The sequence below is a fragment of the Dendrobates tinctorius genome, unplaced genomic scaffold, assembly GCF_039654945.1.
Source record: "Dendrobates tinctorius isolate UK_male_01 unplaced genomic scaffold, ASM3965494v1 ptg000090l, whole genome shotgun sequence".
NCBI lineage: Eukaryota > Metazoa > Chordata > Amphibia > Anura > Dendrobatidae > Dendrobates > Dendrobates tinctorius.
Window position 1 is genome coordinate 1,056,065 of NW_027361758.1, and position 26,378 is coordinate 1,082,442.

A 26,378-nucleotide genomic window follows, 5' to 3' on the forward strand; every position below is an offset into this window, starting at 1 on the left:
TCGGAATCACATTGTCTTTTACATCAGGCTTGGTACATGTATATTATTTTTCTTGGTTAGAAATAGCACCGGCATACATTTTGGGAAGAAGTGAAAACTGGGAGGAAGCAGTGTGATTCCCTGGGAAATGGCCTGCTTGGAAACTTTGGATCCTGGCATTCATGTGGATGTTACTTTAACACCACCAAGAAATCTTTTTGTAAGCCAGGTAAAACTATCATGGCTATGGTATTCCATTATTTGAGAACCATTTTTTGTAGTGTGACAGAATACATTTTCATGTTGAAAGAAGTCACCATTGATACGGAACAGGACAAGAGAGTTTAAGGTGTTGATCCCATTCCAGGACTTAAAGCATCTGCTGCTAATATTTTGGTGCAGGATACTACAAGACACCACCAAGGGTATTGTAAAGTCTACAAAAAATAAAGTCATTTTGTAGGCATATGAGGGATGTACACAATATCAGGCAAGCGGTTTTAATGTTATTGCTAATAGGTGTATATTCTACAAAAAAAAAAAAAAACGACAACCATTTCACAATGACATTGTGCAATATAAGGGGTATATTCTGTGACTTCATATGATTGTGAATATTGCTGCTCTTTCAATTTGGTGTTGGCAAAACTTTTTTTTTTTTTTTTTTTTTTTTAAATTACAGACCGTGAAATAAATGGGTAGATTTCAGACATAATAAGTCTCAAGCAATTGGACAGGAAATTATATATTTTTTATTCTATCAGGGTGATGAGTTTCTAGGTGGCTGTAAGCTTGAAGAAGCAAACTGAAGATCAAGTGGAGAAATAAAAATAATAAACACTATTTTATGTGGTTATCTTATGTCTCAGTCTAAGGGTGTGTGCACACGTTGCGGATTCTGCTGCGGATCCGCAGCGGAATTGGCCCTGCGGATCCACAGCAGTTTCTGCTGCGTTGTACAGTACTCTTAATTATGTAAAATGAAAACCGCAGTGCCCACGGTGCGGAATTTTCCATGCGGATTTGCTACGGTATTAAATCCTCAGCATGTCACTTCTTTGTCCGGATTCCACAGCGGTTTGGCACCTGCTCCATGACAGGTATCAAACTGCAGGGGGAAACTGCAGGCTAAACCGCAGAAAATCCACAGGTCATTTGAGCTGCGGATTTAGACAAATCCGTGCAGAAAATTCCGCAGCAGAATCCGCAACGTGTGCACACATCCTACGAAGCACTGCTCTGTGTGCTAAAAAAAAAATCTATTTGTGGGTTTTAAGGAAATATTTCTGGATAAAATGCATAAAACGGATTAAAAAGACTACAGCTCAAAAAAGCTTTTTCTTCCAAGTCTTTTTACTTCAAATTGTCCCATGCATGATGAAGTTATTTTCCATAATCGCATTTTCCTCTTAGAACCCTACTGTGAGAAGACATAACTGGCACAGTTAGAAGAGGTCACATAGCAAGCAGTAATGTGCCCGGAGATGAAACTGCTGTGACCCACACTGCTTGAGATGTCTAAAACTAGGCACTGATCGATGAGGACTCTGCGGAAAAGGAAGACTTACAATTGCCAAGGGGAATCTGGAATAAATAACTGGTCAATTGTAAAATAAATGTGGCTTTTGCAGTTGTAGCCATAGTTTAAGGAAATTGAAGACATGATACAGTTTGTCCCAATTTTACAAATGAGAGTCGAGCATTACTCTAACACCTTTGCTTTAATTTCTGCTGGTTGGCAACAATGCATGGGCAGAGAGAATAGTTATGATAACAGGGCCAGTTTGGAAATCATACCTTGGGGAATGTTAGACAACTGGTTTCAGAAGACAAAAGAAATCTATTGCACTTATACTGATTATTCCAGCTATGGCTGCTTTTTCAAGTCCTTTAATGTTAATCTATGTTCCACAACGCACTCTCTTATTTCTGTGTGAGGAGCTAGGTAGTCCTTCTGTATAACAAACCCCCATACACATTAGACTAACGACAGCCAAACATTGATCTCAACAGTTTTGGCCAACAGTGTATTGCATATGGGGGCCTACCAACCATCTCCAGATAGATGATGTCAGGACAGAAGGATACAGGCATGTCCGATTTCGGATAACCTGATGCCAGAGATGTCTGGCAGCAGCTCTAGAGAGAACCCAGGAGTTCCCAGCAGAGTGATCGCTCCGGTGTATGGGGGAGTCGGGAAAGATACCTGGCAGATGAACTTTTGTTCGGTTAACAGCTATTGAAAAGTGTATGGGCATATCTAGACTGATGGGCTGCAGCCACCATCGACCGTAATGGCCACACACGTACTAGACTGAACAGTGGTTGTAAGGCTGTGGAGATTCTGATTGGTGGGACACTGGAGTAGGGAAGTTGCAAGCATTTTAATCAAGGAACAAAAATATTGTCTTGGTGATATCACGTCTACGAATTCTTTACATATATACACAGATTTTTTTGAACAAGTGAAAGTAAGTCATACATGTCTTCAACTTTCATGAAAATGGTTTCCAGCAAACACAAGTGTTATACATGAGGTGCACTATTCTCCCTTATTGGATGCACACAGAGAGGTCATGTATCCCCAAATATACACGAGAACAGTGATATTGAAGCCCTGCTGTAGACGTCTTTATTGTAACTTGGCACTTCACCTACTGACTGTACTGGCTACTTTTCCAGGAAAATGGCACCAAAATCTTAAAGAGAATCTGTCAGCAGGTTTTCGCTACCCCATCTGAGAACAGCAAGCTTTAGGGACAGAGACCCCGATTCCAGCGCTATAGCAATTTATGGGTGTCGCAGTTTTGATTAAAAAGTTTTCCCTGCTGCAGATCTCCAAATTCTCAAAATGCTGAGACTTCTATAACCCACATCACCAATTGGCAGCTTTCTGCTTATGTACAGCGTACACAGAAAGCGGTCAATCAGGGGCGGGGGCAGGTTGGACTATCTGGCAGCAGATTTACTAGTCCTCTAGTGATAAAAACAGCAATAGATTATCAAAACCACACCAGACAGCCCAGTAAGAGATATGTTGCTGGAACTACAATACTGCTCTCAGATTAGGCAGTAAAAATCTGGTGACAAATTCCCTTTAACATATGAGAACTTGTAAATCTTATTTGAAATATGCATGAAAATGTAAATCTACAGAGAAAAAATTTAAAAAAAAAAAAAAAACACTTTGGCAGTTTTCAACTGTCTGCAATACTCAGTAGACTCCAAGCCTTGAGAACCAAGTTTAGGCCTGTTTCACACATCCGTTTTTTTTGCATCCGCATGCATCCGCCAAAGTGTGAATAAACGGATCCGTTTCCGTTTTGCCGCAAACTGATCCGTTTTTTTGACGGATCCGCGGTAGCCGCTAATGGAAGTCTATGGGACAAAAAAAACGGATCATCAAAAAAATGGCGGATCCGTTTTTAACGGAAAACGACGGATTTGAAAAAACGGAAGTGTGATCCAGGCCTTAGCAAGACTACCTAATCTGAAATGAGTCTCTTCGGTGCTCCCTGCACCAAGGTCTCCATACAATAGATTTGTGTACTGTAAAACCTTTGACTGTGAAGTGTAGTGTCCTGCAAGCTATATATACGCACGGTGTATAATATTTGGCATCATTAAGACATATGCTACAAGCCACTTCATTTTTTTTTTGCAATATACAATACAAGCACCTTCTCAGGATCAGTCTCCACGAGTCCTCTGGAAGAATGAGCCTATAGCAAAGTAACTGAAAACGCTTAACAACCAAGGCAGGACATTAAGTTCTTTAGCACATGCAGCATCATAAGGTGCATAAGTAGCATGCATGGTTCAGTTTACACAGTGTGTTCAACATACAAACTCCCAGGTCATAGATGAAGAAGCCAAAGCCCTGGCCCATCACGACAGACAGCCTCAAGATAGAACCTCATCTTCTCCCAAGTCTTGCAGGTCACTCTCTCTCAGGCTTTCATCACTGCCTTGAATCCTGTGAGTTAAGTACATAATATTAAAAATCATAGTCATGGAATTTGTAAAATTTTAATGAATACAGCAATGCAGGAATAAATGTTGCAACAGATGGTACAAGAGCAGGAAAAGAGTGGCTGAGCCAAGATACAGCATCTCTAGCAGAACGGTTGTCTTTTACTGGGATCTTGTCCATGGCGTAGGATATCAATATCGGTGACTGAATGTTCTGCTCTAACGGTAAAGATGTCAAAGATAAATTGCTATAGAGCTCTAAATCGATGAGCTAACCTAATATAACCTGTTGGGCTGTACAGAAGAAAAGACTAAATAGGCCACATTTTATCACTTAAGCTGAGAAGCTGTTAGCTGAAGTTCAGAATGTTATAAAGCTGGAAACACTTTCTGCTCTTGTTACCTTTCATGGATATATTCCCTGACTTGTTTTTTCTAGAAATGAAAAGAAATAAACCCATTATTTTTTTTTTTTTTTTACACTTTAATGGCAAAAATTATTTGCCTTCATTTGTAGCAGACTGCTTGGTTACATATCATAGATGTATTAACAGTTTAGTTGCTATTATTTCAAAAGGTTCTCGACAATTTATGACAATTGGGTAAAAAGGAGTGCAAAACAAGAGCCAAAATGGAGTTCAGATGGGTTAGCAACTACGAGGAGCAAAGGCTGTAGGTGATTTCTACTGCATCGGCCAGTCCAAGGTTTAATATAGGCAAATATAAAAAATCATACCCCAACTGCAAAATGTATGAAAACGTACGTCTGTAAGTTTCCAGGAGAAGACATAGATCTTTCATCCTTTCGGCTTCCTTCAAATGGATTTCCAAATGATCGTTTCCGCAGCATAGTTTTTACCAATATCTAGAAAGACGGACAAATCATTAATACAAATAGTCATGTTCCATCTCAGGGAAAGGTGAAAGAAAGAAATCAGCCAAGCTCCAATGCCCCTAAAACAGGGAGTGAGTGAGTGAGTGTGTAAGGGGGGGGAGGGAAACATTTGTGCGTGTGTGTGTGTGTGTAAGGGGGGGGGGGGGGGAGGGAAACGTGTGTGTGTGTGTGTGTAAGGGGGGGAGGGAAACATTTACAGCAGGGATGGGGAACCTCAGGCCCCGGGGCCCATTTACGGCCCTCGATGACCTTTTATCAGGCCCCTGGGCAGATTCTCAGGGACTGCAGTGCTTTGGCAGGGAGCTGTATTTTGATTGCCACAAACTCATTCATTTCTTCTTGCTCTGTTAGCACACACACGCAGTGTTCACTAATGAACACTGAAGGGCATGCAATGAAAGATTACATCCCGACACCAGTGCCACAGTCAGGATGTAATTTGTGGACGGAGTTTGTGCGGCCCCCGAAGGATGGTATAAATATCCAAATGGCACTTGGCAGAAAAAAGATTCCACACCCCTGATTTACAGCAAAGGTAACTTGGCACTGTGCTGAACTTACCACCGTTGCCAAGCTGGGAATGTGCTTCACCGAATTTTCCACCTCTTCTTCCGTAACTTCTATCAGGGTGCAGTTTTCATCCTCACTAGGGAGAGGCTCGGCACCATGTTTAGTGACCCACGGATGTAGCTAAATCAAGAAATATTAGGAATGCCTTTATTATAGTTCTTGAAACAGAGCTCAGCATGGGCAAAAATAATAGATGTATATGGGTTTTGGAATCTGAGCGACCCATGAGCCCTTGGCATTATTAAATTCTTTACTACAGATCGCATGTGATTGTTGGGGACCTAGGCATAGATTCTGAATCAGGATTCTAAAGTGATTTAGATGTAAGTTTTCAACAGGATGAATTGTTCAACGTTTTAGTGTCTCATGATATAATTTAACAAATGCGTGACTAAAGAACAATATATAAAAAACTTTCAGTGTGACCAGTTATTATGAGGTCATGATTAATGATTTTAATTCATGTTTTGTAGGTACAATGTGATTTTATTTATTGTGTGTGTTAATTACCTAACCGGGAATTAAAACTGGAACAGGAACCTATGCAAATGCATCAGTCACTGTAAGGCTGAGATCACACGTCGCGGTTTTTCACAGCGGTTTTAAACGCGCGATTTTGTCGCGAAAAATAAGCATCCCATGCAATCCTATGGGATTCCGCAATGCTGTGCTAATGCTGCGGTTTTTTCCGCGGCGGAATCTCTTTGCGGTAAAAAACGCAGCATGCTCATTAATTTAGCGGAATCGGGGCGATCCCGCACCCATAGGATTGCATTGTTCCACTTACTTCCCGCATGTGGCTGTGCCCACCATGCGAAAAGTAAGCAGAACATTAAAAAAATAGAATTAAAATAAAAAATATTGTTATTCTCACCTTCTGGGGTCCCGCGCAGCCTTCCCGCATCTCTCCATGCTCCCGGTCCCTGTAATTGTTTGCGAGAATGACCGCGATGACATCGAGATCTCGCGGGAGCGCGATGTCTCACAGTCATTCGCGATGACGTCGCGGGAGCGCAACGTCTCGCGGTCATTTGTGCAAAGGATTACTGGGACCGGGATCGTGGAGAGAGGTGGGAAGGCTGTGCGGGACCCCGGAAGGTGAGAATAACAATATATATATTTTTTTTTTTTCAATTATTTTTTACATTTTATCTTTTACTACTGAAGCTGCATAGGCAGCCTCAGTAGTAAAAAGTTGGTCACACTTGTCAAACACCATGTTTGACGAGCGTGACCAACCTGTCAATCAGTTCTCCAAGCGATGCTCCAGATCGCTTGGAAAACGCTAGCATTTTGCAAGCCGATTACGCTTGCAAATCGCTAGTTTTTCCGCGGGAAAAATCGCGGGAATTTAAAATGCGATTTTCCCGCGGAATGGAATTCCAGAATTCTCGCGGTAACTTCCGCAAGAGTTCCGCTACGTGTGCACATAGCCTCAAGAAATCATGATTAAGGGTGCTGCGACAGCTGAAACGCGTAGAGCGTAGATGCAAGTACTATTCTAGCGCTAATCCAACTGATATCATCTTACCAGATGTCCCCTGTATAAATTTCCTCTAAATGAAGACAAACCTGTTTGTTAAGCTGGATTCCTCCATTTATTAGCACAATTCAGCACATCCTTCAGAGACGGTCATCCTCTTAAGTCACATATGACTTCGAGTTGTGGTGAATAATTGTATAACAGTGCGTTAACCTAGTTGTCCAAGTGACCATCTGTGAGGGTTTATCCCAATTATATAATTGTACACTCCAATTCATTACATAAACTCATTGCATATACAAATACGAGCCCTATGATTCACTCACCTTTATATCAGGAACTGAAATTCTAGACTCTGGGTTTTTATCCAACATCTTAAGAATAAGGTACTTCAAGTCTTCTGATATTTCTGGCCTGTTAAAAGAGAAAAACAATTATAAGTTAATACCATTAAAGGGGTATTTCCATCTTGTACAGTTATGGCACAGTCAAAAATGTACAGACTGGCTCCCATAGGTGGTACACGCAATTATTACAATAATGGGATGGCATCGCGTTATGCTGCCAGTGGATAGGTGATGAATGGGAATGCCAACCAATCTCTCCATCATTAGTGGCATGCGGCAGAACACAATTCTTTTGACATATAGGGGTCCACTTGCGTAACCTGCATCTGCTACAGATTTATGGTACATCCTGTGGATATGCAATAAACGTAGAAGACGGAAATACCCATTTATGCAAGCCATCTACTGGCAGGTTGCTGAAACTCACACCATCAGTAGTATTATATCTTTGACACCACATGTAAGAAACACACAAGAAACCAAACTTACTGGTCTGGAAACTCCAAAAGCTGATTCTTTATTTTTCCATGTAGTGATAAAATACTCTCATCCATAAAAGGACACTAAAAATACAAGAAAATACTTAACCAAACAAAATCGAAAAATGATGGCAACAAACTTGAGCTGTCAGCCAAGCAATCATTTGGCCAATCGCTATATCTCCAGACTCCAACATAGACATGCATGCTGGGCAGAGCAAGCATGTTTATTTCCAGGGGGAGCTGGGAATAAATCTCTGCCAGACATCTGTAGCAGTAGCTTATTTCCTGCAAGAACAAAGCCTCCACCATGGCTGCACAGAAGAATATTGGGATCACCCAGCTGAAGTTAGCTGAACCCGCTGACTTATCTAATGTGGCTAGAGACTACAGTCACCATTTTACTATAAATGTGGAGGATGTGTGGTAATTGAGGTCAAATTCACTTTTTTTTTTTTTTACTTACCCTAGCACAATGTTTTGTTTACTTTTTGGGAAGATGGCTAAGGCGTTGGGGTGGGTCATTTTTTGCTATATAGTTTAAATTTAATTCCATCTCAAGGCACAGGGTTATGGCTATATATTTAGAGTGATCATTATAAGACTCTTAGTGCTAATATACATTATATTTCCTGGGAACTCTGTATTGTATTTCTCCGTGATAAACAAGACTAGAATCAGATTTAACATTGTGACTACTATTCATACGTATTGAGTTTGGCCAGAAGCTGAACGGGGCTGTGTGTGCTATTGCAAAACATACACAAACTGGAAAAGAAAACGGCAATAATGTAGATAAATACCTGGCCAAACACAAAGCAGTGCAAGGTGACTCCCATAGCCCAAACATCCAGAGCCTGCAGGAAAAGGTACAAACAGGTGTTCAGGAATTAGCGCTGTGCACCTGTCACACACCGACTGAAATATCACAGGATTCTGTATCCATAGCAACCTTCCTGAACACTTCATACTCAGCACATGTAAAAGATCAGCAGACCTCACGCACGTTAGATTTGTTATACAAGGTGTGGCGTATCTTAAGCACACATACATTATAAACTCTGTGGCCATTTTATTTCACAGACTTGCGTGTAGATCTGAAATCTTTCACTGCCAAGGATCTATGCAATAAGTTCAAATTAAAGGGAACCTGTCACCCCCTGGACGATTTTGATCTATTATGGGCATACAGGTAATCGAATGGTTAAACCAGTCTTACCTGTATGCCTCATAGCTGCGGTGTAGCTCTTGAGAATTCACTTATAATATTATATGCTAATGATTTCTTCCAGGCTCTGGGGCGTGTGGAGCCTAGAAGAAATCCCTGTCTCCTGACATTATAATGGTCACCCTCTCCCATCAGCATCACACTGACCTGTTCGACGCTGTAATCCCGCGCATGTGCTACGCATGCATGCGGTTACGCAAACCCTGTCCGCGCTCCTATGGGCAGTGTCTGCACTGATCTTTTGCGCAAGCGCGGTTAGTCATTGCGCAGTAGCAGAGACTCGCCGGCAATCTTCACGATGTGACTTCACCAGCTACGGAAGGGCCGTGGAACAGAAAGGAGTATGCTGATCAAAGACGCTTAATCTTTACACGTGGAAGACGAAACATTATCGAAAGATGATCAACAGTGATTTTGTACCCGGCACCCCTGAAAGCTTTATATTTATATTATAAATTAATAAGACAGGAATTAGCAGGCTACCTGCCGCTCATTGCAGCAGCAGCAGAACACTTAACATGTGGGAGCGACAATTTTAATTAACTGTTTAAATTTAAACAATGTTGACTTTTTAAATCTTGGCATCATATTAAAGCCCAGCATCTTGGCTTTAAAAAAAACTAATTCCATAATCAAAACCATAGTGAGTGCATCACATCTTTGATTGAACAGATGAGAGTTTTGCTGACTGGTTTGCCTGCATAGAAGTGGGTTTAAATGGGAGCGGAAAGTGACGTTATAAACTAAGTTAATACCTCGCTAAGGTCATTATTATCTTGTACTTCAAGTGACGTCAAATGGGCAACCTGATAACTTTTTCTGATCAGTGCATAATAAAAAAAAAATAATGCATCATCTTCTCCTTGGAAGGGTCTTAAAATTAGATAAATAACACCTTAGATGAAGAATAGAATCTGACACACTTAGACCTTGTCATTACTTAACAAAAACGAGGCCTAAATGCAGACGCAGTGTGCAAAATATTAAGTGCACCCCATGAATCAATGGCTTGTAGAACCGCCTTTTAAGCATCTTTTTCGACGGTGTCAAGAGTAGGCGGTCAGGTGACCCCAAGCTTGCAATTTGCATACTTTCAGACACATTCTGATTAGATAATATACACACATACTCCATAAAATAAATGGAGAAAAAGGATGATGCAATGGAAAATAATCCAAAAAGCAATCTTTATCTGATATAGAATAAAAAGTAGATAAAGTCACATCAAGAATACTAGAACCACAATCAAAAAACACAGACCTTGTGTCACCTGGTCTGTGTTCTTTGATTGTGGTTCTAGTATTCTTGATGTGACTTTATCTACTTTTTATTCTATATCAAATAAAGATTACTTTTTGCATTATTTTGCATCGCATCGTCCTTTTTCTCCATTTATTGTATGGAGTATGTCTATATTGTTTATGTATTTGGAGGTTTTGTTGCTATCATTAGATTGTGTTAACACATTCTGATTAGACTTGTCCAGCCTCGCTCAATTCACTTGTATTGAGTGAGGTCGCGCACAACTAGTTGGCATGTGACCGCATGATGCACTTGACCCGATCCCATCCCACTTCATCCCAAACCTCACCAGTGTCTTCATCCCAACCCTAACCCATCTCTTCAAACTATCATTAACAACTGGTGCTTCCCCTCGAACATTAAACATGCCTCAATCACACCTATCCTAAAAAAGCCCTCTCTTGACCTATCCTGTGTATCTAGCTATCGCCCCATATCACTTCTCCCCTATTCCTCAAAACTACTGGAACAACACATCCATCTTGAACTGTCCTCTCACCTCTCTTCTTCGACCGCTTACAATCTGGCTTCCGGCCACACCACTCCACTGAAACTGCCCTAACTAAGGTCACCAATGACCTATTAACCGCCAAGGCTAAGCGACATTACTCTGTCCTCCTCCTGGACCTGTCCTCTGCCTTTGACACAGTGGACCATTCCCTATTACTACAGACCCTTTCATCTCTTGGCATCACAGACTTTGCCCTACCTTGGATACCCAACAGACTGGACATTCAGCATCTCCCACTCGAACACCACCTCCTCACCGCGCCCCCTATCTGTTGGAGTCCCACAATGTTCAGTCCTAGGGCCCCTGCTCTTCTCAATTTACACCTTCGGCCTGGGACAGCTCATAGAATCTCATGGCTTTCAGTATCACCTCTATGCGGATGACACACAGATCTACATCTCTGGACCAGATATCACCACCCTACTAACCAAAATCCCTCAATGTCTGTCCGCTATTTCATCCTTCTTCTCCCCTAGATTTGTAAAACTTAATATAGACAAAACAAAATTCATCATCTTTCCGCCATCTCACTCGACCCCCTCAACGGTCCATTAAAGTAAACGGCTGCCCACTCTCCCCAGTCCCACAAGCTCGCTGCCTCGGGGTTATCCTTGACACCGATCTCTCTTTCAAACCACATATACAAGCCATTTCCACTTCCAGCCGACTTCAGCTCAAAAATATTTCCTGGATCCGTACATTACTCAACCAAGAATTTGCAAAAACCCTAGTCCATGCCCTCATCTCCCGCCTTGACTACTGTAACCTCTTGCTCTGTAGCCTCCCCTCTAACACTATTGCACCCCTCCAATCTATTCTAAACTCTGCTGCCCGACTAATCCACCTGTCCCCCCGCTATTCCCAGCCTCTTCCCTCTGTCAATCCCTGCATTGGCTTCCAATAAACCAAAGACTCCTGTTCAAAACTAACCATGACATACAAAGCCATCCACAACCTGTGTCCTCCTTACATCTGTGACCTTGTCTCCTGGTACTTACAGTACCTGCACGAAACATCCGATCCTCACAAGATCTCCTTCTCTACTCCCCTCTTATCTCCTCTTACCACAATCGCATACAAGATTTCTCCCACGCATCCCCCCTACTCTGGAATGCTCTACCACAACATATCAAATTTTCAAAACGAACCTGAAGACCTACCTCTTCGGACAAGCCTACAACCTGCAGATAAGATACTCCGATAACATCTGAGAATGCTTGGATAACACGTTATCCAAGCATGATTGTTCATCACTAGTCATGAACTTAAACATTTAACATGCCAGATTAGGCCTTTACAGTCTCAGCTGTAGCTCTTGTCTTTTATTGCAATTTCTCTGGGCATTGCACAGTCTGACCTTGAGGGTGAATTTTCTCCTGGTGGGAAGATTGTCAACTACTTTATAGGTTTTCAACTTGTGAATAATCCTTTTCAATGTAGAATAATGGACTAAATGTTTGGAAAAGGCATTACTACCTTTTCCCAGTTTGAGGAGCTGCAACAATTGCATCTCCAAAATCTTGCATTTCCTCCTGGACTTGCATTAACATGTGCTGCTACTCACCTTCTTAATTCCTATGGAAGCAGCAACTACGTACTTAATTTTTCACACACTGCTTTTGCATTTTTGCTTAGTTTTTGTTCATAATTTGTAATTTGTCATGTGTTTTTGATCTGAGGTTATATTTGCCTAATTTATCATATCCTGAAAAGAATTTAAATAGGATGTATATATCTGAGAGAGATGCATACATACTGTGTGAGTGTGTGTAATGTAATATATATATACATACACACACAGTATGTATGCATCATATATATTATACACACACGCATATCTCACATGGTTTAGGATCTTGATTTACCTTTCCTGAAAATATTCTGCGAGTTTCAGAGAGGGTCTCAGGAGCCATGAATGCTGGTGTACCCACTGTGTTAGACAAAAAAGCATCTGTTCCTTCAAACTGGTTACTGACTCCAAAGTCAGCAATCTTAATGTGACCATCTTCACCCACCAAGAGATTGGAAGGTTTGACATCACGATGTATGATTTTTTGATAATGTACTGCAGGATAAAAATAAAAAACAGGACTATAACAACAATATAAACAATCTTGCCATAGGAATAATAAATTCCATATACCGTATATAAAAAAACAAGTATAAGCTCTTCAGAATTGTGGACATATGGAGAAAGCTCAAGACACCTGTTACCCTAATCCCCACAGAGTAATAAGAAAAAACACAAAGACTCACAATATTCAATGCCTTTAATAAGATCCTGGAAGTAAAAGCGTGCCTGGTCTTCTGTTAGTGGCTTGGTAGAGGGTATATCCATTACTGGCCTAAACAACATAAATGACATTTTGCTTACAGTCACTGGTAATGGTGGCAAATGTATAAAAGTGTATTACTAGGCTCATAATATGCTAATAATTTACAATCCTCATCTTTGCTTTCTTTAAAATTTAAAAGGGTACCCATCACGTCCACAACGCTGCAGATATGAGGTTAGTCTCCAAGTCCAAGCCCCTACACTTGTGAGTTAATTTGGTCAAGAATTCACCGATGGCTTACCAGACAATACAGACAAAGATGTAGAATATTAAAGTATGGAAGTAATCATCATTACCTGCACTTTACAGTGATGACGTTACTCTGCGGTCTAAAAACCTACTGCCAGGAGTATCTGCAACTTAACTATTTTCTCCAAGTTTCAAGCATAAATGTCTCCTGAATGAAGTTACAGCGCAAGTAAAGTTACTAAAACTAACAATGAAATAAGTTCCTCAAAAGCCCTGAAGAATCAGAGTATCATTATGGGCCAGAGTGAGCAACTTTGTCAAAAGATAAACCAAATATATTAATAACTGGTTATCTTACTCATTCATATTTGCATCCCTTATCTAAAGAAGCTGGCCACAACTTGTTTTTATTGCTACTGCTATACAGTGGCCTTCTGAGACTTCTCAATGTCATCGCTTAATGCCAAAATACACATGGAAAGAATGACTGAATGATGCTTTCTCCAGTTATTCTCCTGAATATAAATTCTGTTTCTCGTTCGCCTTATTGGGGACACAGAGACCATGGGTGTATGCTGCTGCCACTAGGAGGCTGACACTATGCACAAAAAAGGTTAGCTCCTCCTCCGCCGTATACACCCCACCGACCGGCAGGAAATTCCTCAGTTTAGCTTAGTGTCAGTAGGAGGTGGACACGGGTCTTTTATTAGACCCATATCTACCTCAGTGTGCGTCGTTTCTTTGCAGGTTCCGGAGGGATACGGAGTGAACAGTCACATCCGTACTCCCACAAAGAGACTATGAGTACGGCGTGTACTGCCACCCCGTATCCTCATAGGTCTCCGGAGCAGGACCAGGAGCCTCGCACAGGTGCGTGCCAGCCGCACGGACGGTCCTTGCCCCCCGCCTCCCACCCTCTCGCCTACCAGAGCCTGAAGGTTGGATGAGGCGCGGATTTCATAGAGACAGACAGCGTGGGATTTTCAGGTACCTTTATTGTAAGGTCCCCTGCCTGGGTGAGTATGTCAGGCTTCCCTCGGCGTTTTCTCTTGGAGCGGTCGCCAGGGGGACCACGTTTGGGTCCCTGCACGCCCCGCATCCCCCCACGGTCACCGCATCCATGCAGGCCCCGGGTCTTCACGGGCCTCGTTCTGCGCTTCCCCCCCTTTTTTCCATCTCGGCAGGGGTAGCGCTGGAGTCGGGCAGTTCTGGGCAGGGACGCGGCCCGGTGTTGCGTCGCGTCTTCAGCGCCGACCCCCTGCTGACAGGCGGCCGCCGCAACTAATTTAGGCCCCGGCTTGTGTTCGGGCCTACCGCAGCGTCGCGGCCACGCCCCCCGCCCCTTTCTTCTAAGCGGGCTTCTCTCCCGCTCTCCCCAGGCCCTCCCCCCGCCTTTCCCTCTCCTGCCCAGCATATTATGGCTAGAGGGCAGCAATTATTAACCCTGCGAGGAGCTCCGCCCTTCCCCTTCCCCGGGACCCGCGCTTTTCTACAGGCAGGCGCCATCTTCACAGCCTGCCAGCCGGACGCAGCTGGAGACGCTCCCCAGCCCCTGAGCAGTTTCTGCAAGCAGCTTTTTGCCTCTTTGGGACGGCCAGCCAGACTTCTCCCTGATCTGCATCCCCGGACAGGTCGAGCAGCATCACTTTTGGGGACACCGGACCGTGAGTAGCTCTGCATGGCAGACTGACCCTTCTCCGCCCTCTGTCCCCCAACCTTCCGGCACTACCTCAGGGGTCAGTCCTCTCCCCTCTGCCTGGACTGTAGCAATCCAATCCAGCCCGACGCTGCTCAGGAGCCATCCATAGCCCCAGGGGTGAGTGAGCCCCCCTTGCCGGGTTGGGCCTCCTCCCTATCACCGTCGGTGGCAGACCTCACCAAGGTGTCTCAGTCCCTATTAGCCGTTCTGGATAAGTTGCCCTTGGGAGCTTCTGCGGGACCTAGCACGTCCCAGGACGTCCCATCTGAGCCAGCCAGTGTCAGTCGCAAGAGACCCAGGCAGGATCTCCAGGCGGAGTCCTCTCCTCGCCCTACCTCACCCCATACTCCCCAGCAGTCTCCCTCTCGGGCCTCCTCTCCCGAGTCAGGTGAAGCGCTTTCGGAATCTGAAGGGGTCTTAGAGCTGGATTCGGTTCAGGATGCGAACATGAAGGTTACGGTGCAGAACCTCATTGCCGCGATTCACCATACCTTCGACATCACTGACGCCCCTGCGAAATCCTCAGATCAGGAGGTTTCGTTCAGACGGGCGGAAACACCTTCCAGGGTGTTTCCCTTTCATTCCGAGTTTGGGAAGATTTTTACCAAGGAAAGGGAAGATCCGACTAGACGCTTTCAAAGAGAAAAGCGTCTCGGCGTGCTGTATCCGTTCGCTAAAGAGCTCACGGACAACTGGGCCGCTTCTCCTTCAGTGGACCCTCCCGTATCCAGACTCTCTAATAATACTGTTCTTCCGCTGTCGGGGTAGCGTCTCTAAAAGCTTCTAATGACAGAATCATAGAATCCCTAGCAAAGTCTGCCTTCGAGGCGGCATCTGCGGCGGTATGTCCAGCCTTTGCTTCATCTTGGGCAGCAAAGGCTATATCCGCTTGGGCAGAGGACCTTCGGCAGGGCATTCTGGATAAGGCACAATCGGAGCATTTGGCCGATCTCGCCAATCAGATTTCCCATGCAGGGGATTATCTGCTTTCTGCTTCCTTGGATGCCGCATCTTGCGCGGTTCAGGCGTCAAGCAACATCGTGCCAATCCGACGTACAATTTGGCTCAAGGCCTGGCAGGCGGACTTGTCCTCTAAAAAGTCTGACTAATCTGCCTTTTCAAGGAGTGCGTCTCTTTGGGTCCCAATTGGACCAGATTATTAAGGACGCTACCGGAGGTACGAGTTCTCTTCTCCCCCAATCCAAGCCTCGCAGACCTCCTCCAAGGCGTCAGTTCCGTCCCTTTCGGACTTTCCGCCGTTTCAATGCGGCGGAAAACCCTTCCAACCAGCAAAGGCCACAAGCACGTCAGGAAAGAAAGAAGGTCTCCTTCAGGCCCACTCCGTCCTGGCGGTCCCACTCTTCCCAGGGAAGACCACCCAGATCTAGATCTGGACAGTCTACATCCGCATGATTATCATCGGTCTTCCGTGGGTCCCTTCCAATTGGGAGGTCGACTTCTTTTCTTCAGCGACGTCTGGTTCGCCTCAGTAGAGGACGCTTGGGTCAGAGAGGTTGTATCGACAGGATACAAAATAGAGTTCATTTCTCTTCCACGGGATCGCTTCTTCCATCCCGTCCGCCACGGGATCCTGCCTTGATCCCGGGGTTCGGTTCGGCCATCGCCTCTCTCCTCAGCTCTGGGGTGATTGAATCGTTCCGATTCAGGAACGAGCACACAGGGTTTTATTCAAACCTGTTTGTGGTGCCGAAAAAGGACGGGGCGGTTCGACCCATCTTGGATCTCAAGTTACTCAACAAGAGAGTTCGCCTCCGCCACTTCCGGATGGAGTCGGTTCGCTCGGTGATTGCCTCCATGAAGGAGCAGGAATTCATGTGTTCCATAGACATCCAAGATGCCTATCTACACGTGCCCATATTTCCCGGACATCCGAAGTTCCTGTGGTTTGCGATTCACCACGAACATTATCAGTTCGTCGCGCTCTCTTTTGGGCTCGCCACCACTCCCAGGGTCTTCACGAAGATTATGGCGGCGTTGATGGCCTTGTTGAGGATCAGAGGTCTTGTTCTTTTTCCGTATCTCGACGATATTCTGATCAAGGCTCCCTCCTTTCATCAGGCCCGCCTAAGTGTGGCGATCGTTCTAGACACCCTGTCCAGTTTTGGGTGGATCGTCAACCGGAAAAAGTCCTGTCTGATCCCTACTCAACGCCTTGTGTTTCTGGGCCTTCTTTTCGACACTCGTCGGTCAAGGGTATTTCTCCCACAAGACAAGATTCTTTCCCTGCAGCAGGGCGTCCGATCACTACAGATCGCACGGTTTTCATCTCTCAGGACAGCCATGAGGATTCTGGGGAAGATGGTGGCAGCAATAGAGGCAGTTCCCTTTGCACAGTTTCACGCCAGGCCCCTCCAGCAGGCCATTTTGTCCAGGTGGAACAGGTCGGCTCTGTCTCTGGATCGTCCGGTTCGTCTTTCATGCCGGATCAAGCGGTCTCTCAACTGGTGGTTGACGTCTCCCCTCATTCTCTCGGGGCGGTCCTTTCTTCCCAGATTGGCACAAAGGACGCCAGCCTCATCGGCTGGGGTGCAGTGTTCCTCAATCACTGTTCAGGGTCGATGGTCGACTCAGGAATCAGCTCTGCAGATCAATGTCCTAGAGATACGAGCGATCCTTCTGGCTCTCGTCCACTGGGAACGGCGCCTCAAGGGCCTGCCTGTCAGGATTCAAACAGACAATGCCACAGCGGTGGCGTATATCATCCGACAAGGGGGGACACGGAGTGTCTCAGCTCTGGCGGAAGTGTCCAGAATTCTTCAATGGGCAGAGACCTTTGTTCCAACAATTTCCGCGGTTCACATTCCCGGCGTGGACAACTGGGCCGCCGATTTTCTAAGCCGCGAGGGTCTCGCGGCAGGGGAATGGTCCCTACATCCGGAGGTGTTTCATCTGCTCTGCCGTCGGTGGGGAACCCCGGACGTAGACCTCATGGCGTCTCGCCTCAAAAGGAAGGTACCACAATTCGTGTCCAGGTCTCGGGACCCCCTGGCAGTGGGCGCCGACGCTCTGGCCGTTCCTTGGTCACAGTTCGAGCTCCCCTACCTGTTCCCTTCCCTGCCTCTTCTTCCCAAGCTGTTGAAGAAAATCAAGGCAGAAGGGATTCCAGTCGTCCTCATCACCCCGAATTGGCCCAGAAGGTCTTGGTTCGCGGACATTGTCAACCTTCTCGCGGACGCCCCCTGGAAGCTTCCCGACAGGGCAGATCTGCTGTCGCAAGGCCCGATTTGCCACCCCAATTCTCGGTCGCTCAATTTAACGGCGTGGCTGTTGAGACCGAGGTTTTGAAACGGGCAGGATTCTCTGACCGAGTGATCCATACCATGATCCGCGCCAGAAAGCCTTCCTCTTCCAAGATCTATTACCGTACTAAGAAAGCCTATTTCTCCTGGTGTGAGGCCAATGACATCGCGGCCATGGTTTTTTCGCTTCCATCTGTTCTGGCGTTTCTTCAGACAGGGCTGGATGCGGGGCTTGCTCTCAGTTCCTTGAAGGGTCAAGTTTCGGCACTGTCCATTTTATTTCAGAAGACGCTGGCCTCCCGGCCCCAGGTCAAAACCTTTCTTCAGGGTGTGGCTCACACGGTTCCTCCGTACCGAGCGCCCGTGGATCCTTGGGATCTTAATTTCGTTCTTGGGGTTCTGCAAGGTCCTCCTTTTGAACCTCTCAGGGATGTTTCCCTTGCCCTTCTTTCTTGGAAGGTGGCCTTTCTGGTGGCCATTACTTCCATCCGACGTGTGTCAGAATTAGCGGCCCTTTCTTGCCGCTCTCCCTTTTTGGTACTTCATCAGGACAAGGTAGTTCTGCGGCCTCCGCCCTCTTTACTTCCGAAAGTGGTATCTTCGTTTCACCTCAATGAGGACATTGTTCTGCCATCCTTCTGCCCGAGCCCAGCTCATCCTCTGGAGCGATCCTTGAACAAGCTGGACCTGGTCAGGGCATTGAGAGTCTATCTAGCCAGGACATCTTCCTTGCGGAAGTCAGACTCTCTGTTTATCATTCCAGACGGTGCAAGGAAAGGTCACCCAGCCTCAAAGGCCACTATTGCTCGCTGGATCAGATCGGCAATTTTGAAGGCATACCGGGTCAAGCATCGTGCAGCTCCTTCAGGGATCAGAGCGCACTCTACCCGGGCGGTGGGTGCCTCCTGGGCGGTGCGCCACAGAGCTTCCGCGCTGCAGCTTTGCAAAGCTGCAACGGGTCTTCGGTTCACACTTTTGTGAAATTCTACAGGGTCCACACCTACGCTTCGGTGGACGCCAGCCTAGGTAGAAGGATTCTGCAGGCCGCGGTGGTGAGTCCACTGGCCTGATGCAAGTTTGTTTCCCACCCCAGGGACTGCTTTGGGACGTCCCATGGTCTGTGTCCCCCAATAAGGCGAACGAGAAAACAGGATTTTTTGGGTTGCTTACCGTAAAATCTGTTTCTCGGAGCCTTCATTGGGGGACACAGCACCCTTCCATGTTCTACAACTCCTGTTCTTATGTTTGTCGATTGGTTACAGTTGAGTTGTTCGTTCTGTTTTCAATCTATTCCGTTACTTCTCCTACTGCTTTCTCACTAACTGAGGAATTTCCTGCCGGTCGGTGGGGTGTATACGGCGGAGGAGGAGCTAACCTTTTTTGTGCATAGTGTCAGCCTCCTAGTGGCAGCAGCATACACCCATGGTCTCTGTGTCCCCCAATGAAGGCTCCGAGAAACAGATTTTACGGTAAGCAACCCAAAAAATCCTGTTTTTAGTTCCATGAATGTGACCAGCACTTCTTTATGATCATCAATAATACTCTGATAAGACCAACTTGTGCTTGTCAATGATAGAAAGTCCAAACATATTCTACCTCCCCCCAAAAATTGGTGTAAAGCTGCAGACTTTGGATTAATAGTGGTGATAGGAATTATGGCAATCTAAAAAATAAAAGCAACACCTCCTATCTGTGATGTTGTCATGGTAACAGTCACCACTATCTAAATAGACTGACTTTGGTGACAACTGCAATGTGCCTTTCTCAGGACAGTAAAACATGTTTGCAACCAATGGAAACAGTCTTCAATGATGATCACAGTTGAAAGTGAAAAAAAAAAAAAAGAGAGAGGAAATCCAGAAATTAACACCTCCTCTGTATTCGAGGACTGACCAGAAAAATAATGTGTGCAAACTGTAAAGCGCTGCAAAATATGTTAGCGCTATATAAAAAGATTATTATTATTATAATAGACAAGCTAATTATGGGCTTATGTGTCCTATTCTAAAGGGTTCAAATGCCATTTGCCATTCCAGATATGCAAACAGTGGATTTAGAAGGAACCGGTCACACTGCACATGCAGTCCAATCTGTGGACAACAGAGTGGAGAGGGAGAAGCTGAGCAATATGTTATATAGGTTTATGGGAAAATATTCAGTATAACTGGTATTTTATTTATTGAAATCCTTGGTGTTTATAGGCAAATGATTCCAGTGAGTGGTGATGGAAAGCCATCTCTGCGTGCACAGAGGGAAGAATAACAATCATTGAGTAGGATCGCCCAATGGACTCAAGCAGATAAACACCATTGGGGGGGGGGGGGTCACACAACTGTAGATTCTATCATACGAGAGGATCGAGCGATTATGCTAACTAGACTCTGATCAAATGCTGATCCAAGTTTGCTCAGAATGTCAGCATAGCGTGATTCGATACTCTCAGATGAGAGAACCGTAGCACAATGTGAGTGTCACGACTTATCGGGTGTCCAAGGTCCAGGCTCCTTCCTGTTCCTAAAGTTATGGGGCGCCCTTGCTCGCCCTGTTCCCAGAGTTACTTCTGAAGGTGAAGATGCACGTACCTTGCCTTAGCTCCTGAATCCGCTTTCAGTATGTACCTGTCCCCCACTCATGCGAGAGGAGAGTAGTAGTGCACTGTAGTACACCAACCAGATTAACAAGGTAATACAAACAGAGGTAACAGAAAATACCAAACATGCATATATGCACTCACATGGGGTTGAAAGATGGAGTTAAACCAAAGTAGGAGAAGGGAATTATCACACTCACAAAACCAAGCAACTGTCACAGATAAATCCACCAACCGACTACTCAAATAACCATCAACACCTATCCTCCTAACCATGCATCATAAGCCAGCTCTGACGGTGTGTCAGTCAGAACCCAGATTATATAGGGGATGAAAGTGGCTAGCAGTGCACAGCTGAGAGCCTTAGCTCCAAGAGCTCTCAACAGAGCAGATTAACCCCTGCAGATGCGGATTTACCTGTGGATTTAGACAAATCTGCGTGGAAAATTCCGCAGCAGAATCTGCAACGTGTGCACACACCCTAAAGGATGCCCTACCAACTAAATACCCTACCAATGTGTTAAGTAAACAATGCTCGACCAATTCAACTTCACACTGCTGATTTTACATTTGCCATTGTGTATTTTTATCCACTAGATAATTTGATAAAATTGCCCATTTTTCACAAAAATGTTTTTATGGTTTTTGGTGCCTAACACATTGTATTGTTTATGCTTACAAGGTAGAAGCAAAGCTGAACTTTGGGGTCCTGAAAAACAGAGCATAAACGCAGCAGGAAAAGGAGCATAAAAGCTAGCAAAACTTGTATTTTATCTTTAATTTTTTTTACTGCCAAGAGATCAGGTTTTGGCTACAGAAAAAGCATAAAAAAAGCAACGTGTGAACCTTGCCTTATTCTGGACTATGCAAACTTGGCACTCGGATGTGAAAGCGGTAGGAAATGCAAAACACACATTTCGATCCTAAAACAGATCTTTCTTCAGTAACACTGTATAACAAATATGATGTAACATTCAGTAAACGATACAATCAAAGAGCTTATTTGGGCCCTTTCTTATTCTGATTTGGCTCAGTGGTTTCTCCTGGAGCCAGTACTTACTTCCACTTTCTTGATATTCCCTTTGCTATTTGTCTTTTCACCCACACACTGAGAGTTTCACTTCTTTCAGGTATTATCTCTGGTATTTCATTTTTTTTCCTTTGGTTGTATGGTTTACTGAATGTTAGACCATATTTATGTTCTATGCAGTGTTACTGAAGAAGCTCCATTTTAGGACCGAAATGTCTGTTTTGGATTGCCTGCACAAATAAATATTGTCCGCTTTCACATCTGAGTCCCAAATTACTTTGCATATTTAAAGAGATAGGATCCAACTAGGGCATCGAATACTGGAGCGCAGTGCTTTATTCTTCTACATTACTTTGGATTGTGACATTGTGACTATTTTGTCTACAGTAACACGGGATTATGACGATTTAGGGTACGTGGACACGTTGAATATCTGGATGCAGAAACGTCTCTACTTTTTCTCCTTTGTCTCATTGGGGGACACAGAAACTGTGGGTGTGTGCTACTGCCGTCTGGAGGCCGACACCAAGTATACAAAAAACAAGTTAGTTCCTCCTCCGCCGCATACACCCTCGCCCCGATAGCGGGCGGAAACCAGTTTTTTTTGCTTAGTGTCTGATGGAGGCACACACAGTCTGGGTCTCTCCAGACTAACATTTTTTTGCTATGAAGAGGAGACAGGGGCGACGGACCCTATTGAAAGGGTCCGATCTCCCCCAAACATCAACGGGCGAGCACACGCGAGTATCGCCTCCGCATATCCTTTCCCGCACAGAGGGACATCTCTGGGACTTTTCCCCAGACATCTATTTTTTCTTTTTTATTTTGAGAAGATATGACAGGGGCAACGCATCCTATTGAAAGGATCCGATTTCCCCAAACCATCAACGGGCGACCACGTGCGAGTGTCCCTCCACGTTCCCTCTCCCGCGACGTGGGACAATATGCCAGACTTAGCCCTGTCCACCCCTAGGTAGCGAAACCATGGGCATGCACAGAGGCACAAGACTAGTCTGTGCGGCCCCACTGCTACACCAACGCTAGGCGGCGGTACTGCGTGGTGGCGGACGGTCCCTCTCCTCGCCCAGACAAGGCAGATGGAGCTAGGGTGCCTGCACCGTCCGAAGACGGGTTACCTCAGGGTAAGAAGGGCTCCTGGGCAGTGGGAGGTTCCAGGCCAGGGCTGCGACGAACACTCCAGATGCTGGAGCCGGCTCCCCTCTCCTGCCTGCAGGGAGAGCAGGAGGGCAGATCCTCGGCGGTCGTTTTCCCCTCCTTCCTTCCTGGTCAGCCTGCCACGTCTCTCTGGCCAGGCTGGGGAAGGAACGCGCGGGGTAGGTGAGGCGCCAATATAGAGCGCCAGCTCCGGCGGGCGGGGCTCAAATTTAGCCCGCGGCTTCGGCCTAGGCCGCGGGGGAGGCCCGCCCCCCGGCGCCGGCGAGCGGGCAGTGCCTAAATTTAGCCCGCGTCTTCGGCCTAGGCCCGCCCCCCAACGTGACGTCAGATCCGGCGCCCGCCCCCCCGACGCCAGATCCAGCGCCGCCCCCGGGTACTGGGCGGGCGCTGGATAAAATGGAGGCCCCGGCTTCAGGATGGAGTAGGCCGCGGTCAGGAAGCATCGCAGCCTACCCAGGGAGACCATCAGCTGGGAGCGAGCAGCAGCACAGGAGCACGGGGAGACAGCAGGAGCCCGGGTAAGTGCGACCCCGTCTTGGCCACACTAGGGCAGGTTGTTCTCCTCCTCATACCCCTGTATGATATTAAAAAAAAAAAAAAAAATATATAATAATAATATATTATATATATATATATATATTTATATTTTCTGGCCGTTTTTTTCCCCCCGCAAGTATGTCTGGAAAGGGGAAGAAACACACTTTCCTTTATACCGCATGCGTTTCCTGTGGGGCTGTGTTCACGCGAGCGCAGACTATTAAAATATGTGAGGCCTGTAGTTCCGAACGCGCCCAGGAGCCCTCCCCTCCAACGGAGCCCAGGGGGTCGGATCCCCCGGAATGGGCGTTATCACTGTCTCGGTCTATGGCTTCACTTACGAAGGCGATCGAGACCCTTCAGGCCCCGGATAGGGGTAGAGACAACGGCTCACCGGTTTGGGAAGGTTCATCCACCTCACATGAGCCGCCGGCCTGCAGGGGCCGTACCATCTCTAAGGAGACGTACAGGGAAAGAGCCCATATGGCGTCTCCGGGCCCCTCCGGTGCTTCGGCATCCGTGAGTGCGGCGTCTCGCTCACCGTCACCATTGTCTGGGAGCGAGCAAAGTTCGGATGAGGACAGGCAGGAATCCTTGGATCTGGATACCCCCGGGTGTCGGGAGACGGTAGACAGTCTCATTGAGGCAGTCAAACTCTTGGTATTGAGGAGGATATCTCCCTGACCGCAGGGCATAAGATATCTTTTAAGAAGGCCAGGCGCCCACATAGGGTGTTTAGCACTCATCCAGAATTCGAGGACACGGTGCAGCGGCACAGGGAACGCCCAGACAAGCGTTTTTCAGGACAAAAAACGCTAGAGACGAGGTACCCGTTTGCACCAGAGTTCTGTAAAAGTTGGGTGGAATCTCCGATTGTGGATCCCCCAGTGTCACGCCTGGCCTCAAGATCGTTGTTGTCGGTGCCTAGTGGTTCTTCCATTAAGGACCCCACGGATCGGCTCATAGAAGGTTTAGCCCGCTCAGTGTATGAGGCATCAGGATCAGCGCTTTTGCCTTCATTCGCAGCAACATGGGTGGCCAAGGCCATGATGTCGTGGTCAGAATCTTTGAATAGAGTCCTGCAAGACAGAGACTTGCCGGTAGAGGTGTCTGAGATGGCAAATCAGATCGCGATGGCAAGTGACTATCTAATTTATGCATCCTTGGATGCGGCTAATTGCGCGGCGCTAGTGGCAGCAAACGCTATCGCCATTAGGAGAGCCTTGTAGCTAAGGCTATGGCGGGCTGATTCGATTTCTAAAAAATCGTTAACGTCCCTGCCATATCAGGGTAATCGGCTTTTTGGAGAGAAGCTAGACAAGCTTATTTCAGATGCCACAGGGGGAAAGAGTAACTTTCTCCCACAGCAGAAGAGTAGACCGCCCTTTCGTCAACTGCAGGCGCGCTTTTGAGCATTTCGCGCCCCAGGATGGGCAACAGCGGCCGGTTCTACTGCCCCAGCTTGTCACAACCAAGACAGAGAGCGCCAGGTCACGTATAGAGCCAACCCGCTGGGGAGGATGCGGGGCCGTCCACCCAGGTCAAGGGGAGCTAGGTCCCAAAGGCCCTCAGCAAAATGACTTGAGGCATCAGGTACCCGAGGACAGCAGAGTAGGCGGTCGTCTGCTCAGGTTCCGCCACGTCTGGGTCAAGGTGGCACACGACGCATGGGTGGCGGAATTGGTGTCATTCGGGTACAAGATAGAGTTTATCGGACACCCTCCAAAGAGATTTTTTCATTCCTGGCTTCCCAAATCGGAAACCCGGGCAGAGGCGTTGCTAGGTGCCATCAGGATTCTTCTGTGCAACGGGGTCATTGTCCCGGTACCAGAGGGCGAAGAGGCCCAAGGATTTTATTCCAACCTGTTTGCGGTCCCCAAGAAGGACGGAACAGTAAGACCGGTTTTGGACCTAAAGCTCCTAAACAGGTTCATCAGAGTCAGGCACTTTCGGATGGAATCCCTCCGGTCAGTGATATCGGCCATGGAGCAGGGAGAGTATTTGGCCTCAATCGATGTTCAGGATGCCTACCTGCACATCCCTATTTTTCCCCCACATCAGAAGTTCCTTCGTTTTGCGATCAATGGCCGGCATTTCCAGTTTGTGGCTCTGCCGTTCGGGTTGGCCACGGCACCCAGGGTATTCACGAAGGTGATGGCGGTCGTTATGGCCATTCTTCATTCTCGGGGCATAGTAGTGCTGCCATACTTGGACGACCTTTTAGTGAAAGGGCCGTCCTTTCAAGCATGCGAGGAGAATGTCAGCATCACGCTGGATACTCTATCCCGCCTGGGATGGTTAGTCAATGGGAAGAAGTCATCTCTTACCCCGGCTCAGAGGATTCCATTCCTAGGGATGATTTTCGACACTTCCCAAGGGTTGGTAATTCTCCCTCAAGACAAGGCCCAGGCGCTCCGGCAGGGAGTTCGGAGTCTTCAGCAGCCAGGCCCTCACACGATTCGATTTGGGATGAGGGTTCTAGAGAGGATGGTAGCAGCAATAGAAGCAATTCCGTTTGCGCAGTTTCATCTTCGCCCCCTGCAGCATGCTCTTTTAGCAGCATGGGACAGGAGTCCGTTCTCCCTGGATCATCAGTGCACGTTGTCCCTTCAGGTCCGGCGGGCACTTCAATGGTGGACGCGCGACTCCTCTCTCCTTCAGGGGAAACCCTTTCCTCCAGATCAATGGTTGGTGGTCACGACCGACACGAGTCTTTTCGGTTGGGTAGCAGTGTTTCGTCATCACACAGCACAGGGGCAGTGGTCTCCCCAGGAGACTCTTCTGCCGATCAACTT

At 46.5% G+C, this 26,378-nt stretch overlaps 1 protein-coding gene across 4 annotated transcripts in view; it reads right to left on the bottom strand.

Annotated features, from left to right (window-relative positions):
- Nucleotides 1–655: 655 nt before the first annotated feature.
- Nucleotides 656–26,378, bottom strand: part of CAMKK2 (calcium/calmodulin dependent protein kinase kinase 2) — a 143,902-nt gene continuing 118,179 nt past the window's right edge. For 2 of the 4 annotated variants that reach the window (XM_073585965.1, XM_073585966.1), the window contains exons 9-17: nucleotides 13,023–13,111; nucleotides 12,632–12,831; nucleotides 8,529–8,582; nucleotides 7,736–7,809; nucleotides 7,226–7,313; nucleotides 5,408–5,536; nucleotides 4,688–4,816; nucleotides 4,355–4,386; nucleotides 656–3,955 (exon numbers count right to left, since the gene is read on the bottom strand). In XM_073585965.1, coding sequence (XP_073442066.1) covers nucleotides 3,883–3,955; nucleotides 4,355–4,386; nucleotides 4,688–4,816; nucleotides 5,408–5,536; nucleotides 7,226–7,313; nucleotides 7,736–7,809; nucleotides 8,529–8,582; nucleotides 12,632–12,831; nucleotides 13,023–13,111 — 868 coding nt within the window. In that variant the 3' untranslated portion in view covers nucleotides 656–3,882. The remainder of the gene's footprint in view (nucleotides 3,956–4,354; nucleotides 4,387–4,687; nucleotides 4,817–5,407; nucleotides 5,537–7,225; nucleotides 7,314–7,735; nucleotides 7,810–8,528; nucleotides 8,583–12,631; nucleotides 12,832–13,022; nucleotides 13,112–26,378) is intronic. The other 2 variants (XM_073585968.1, XM_073585967.1) reach the window with 2 other exon arrangements.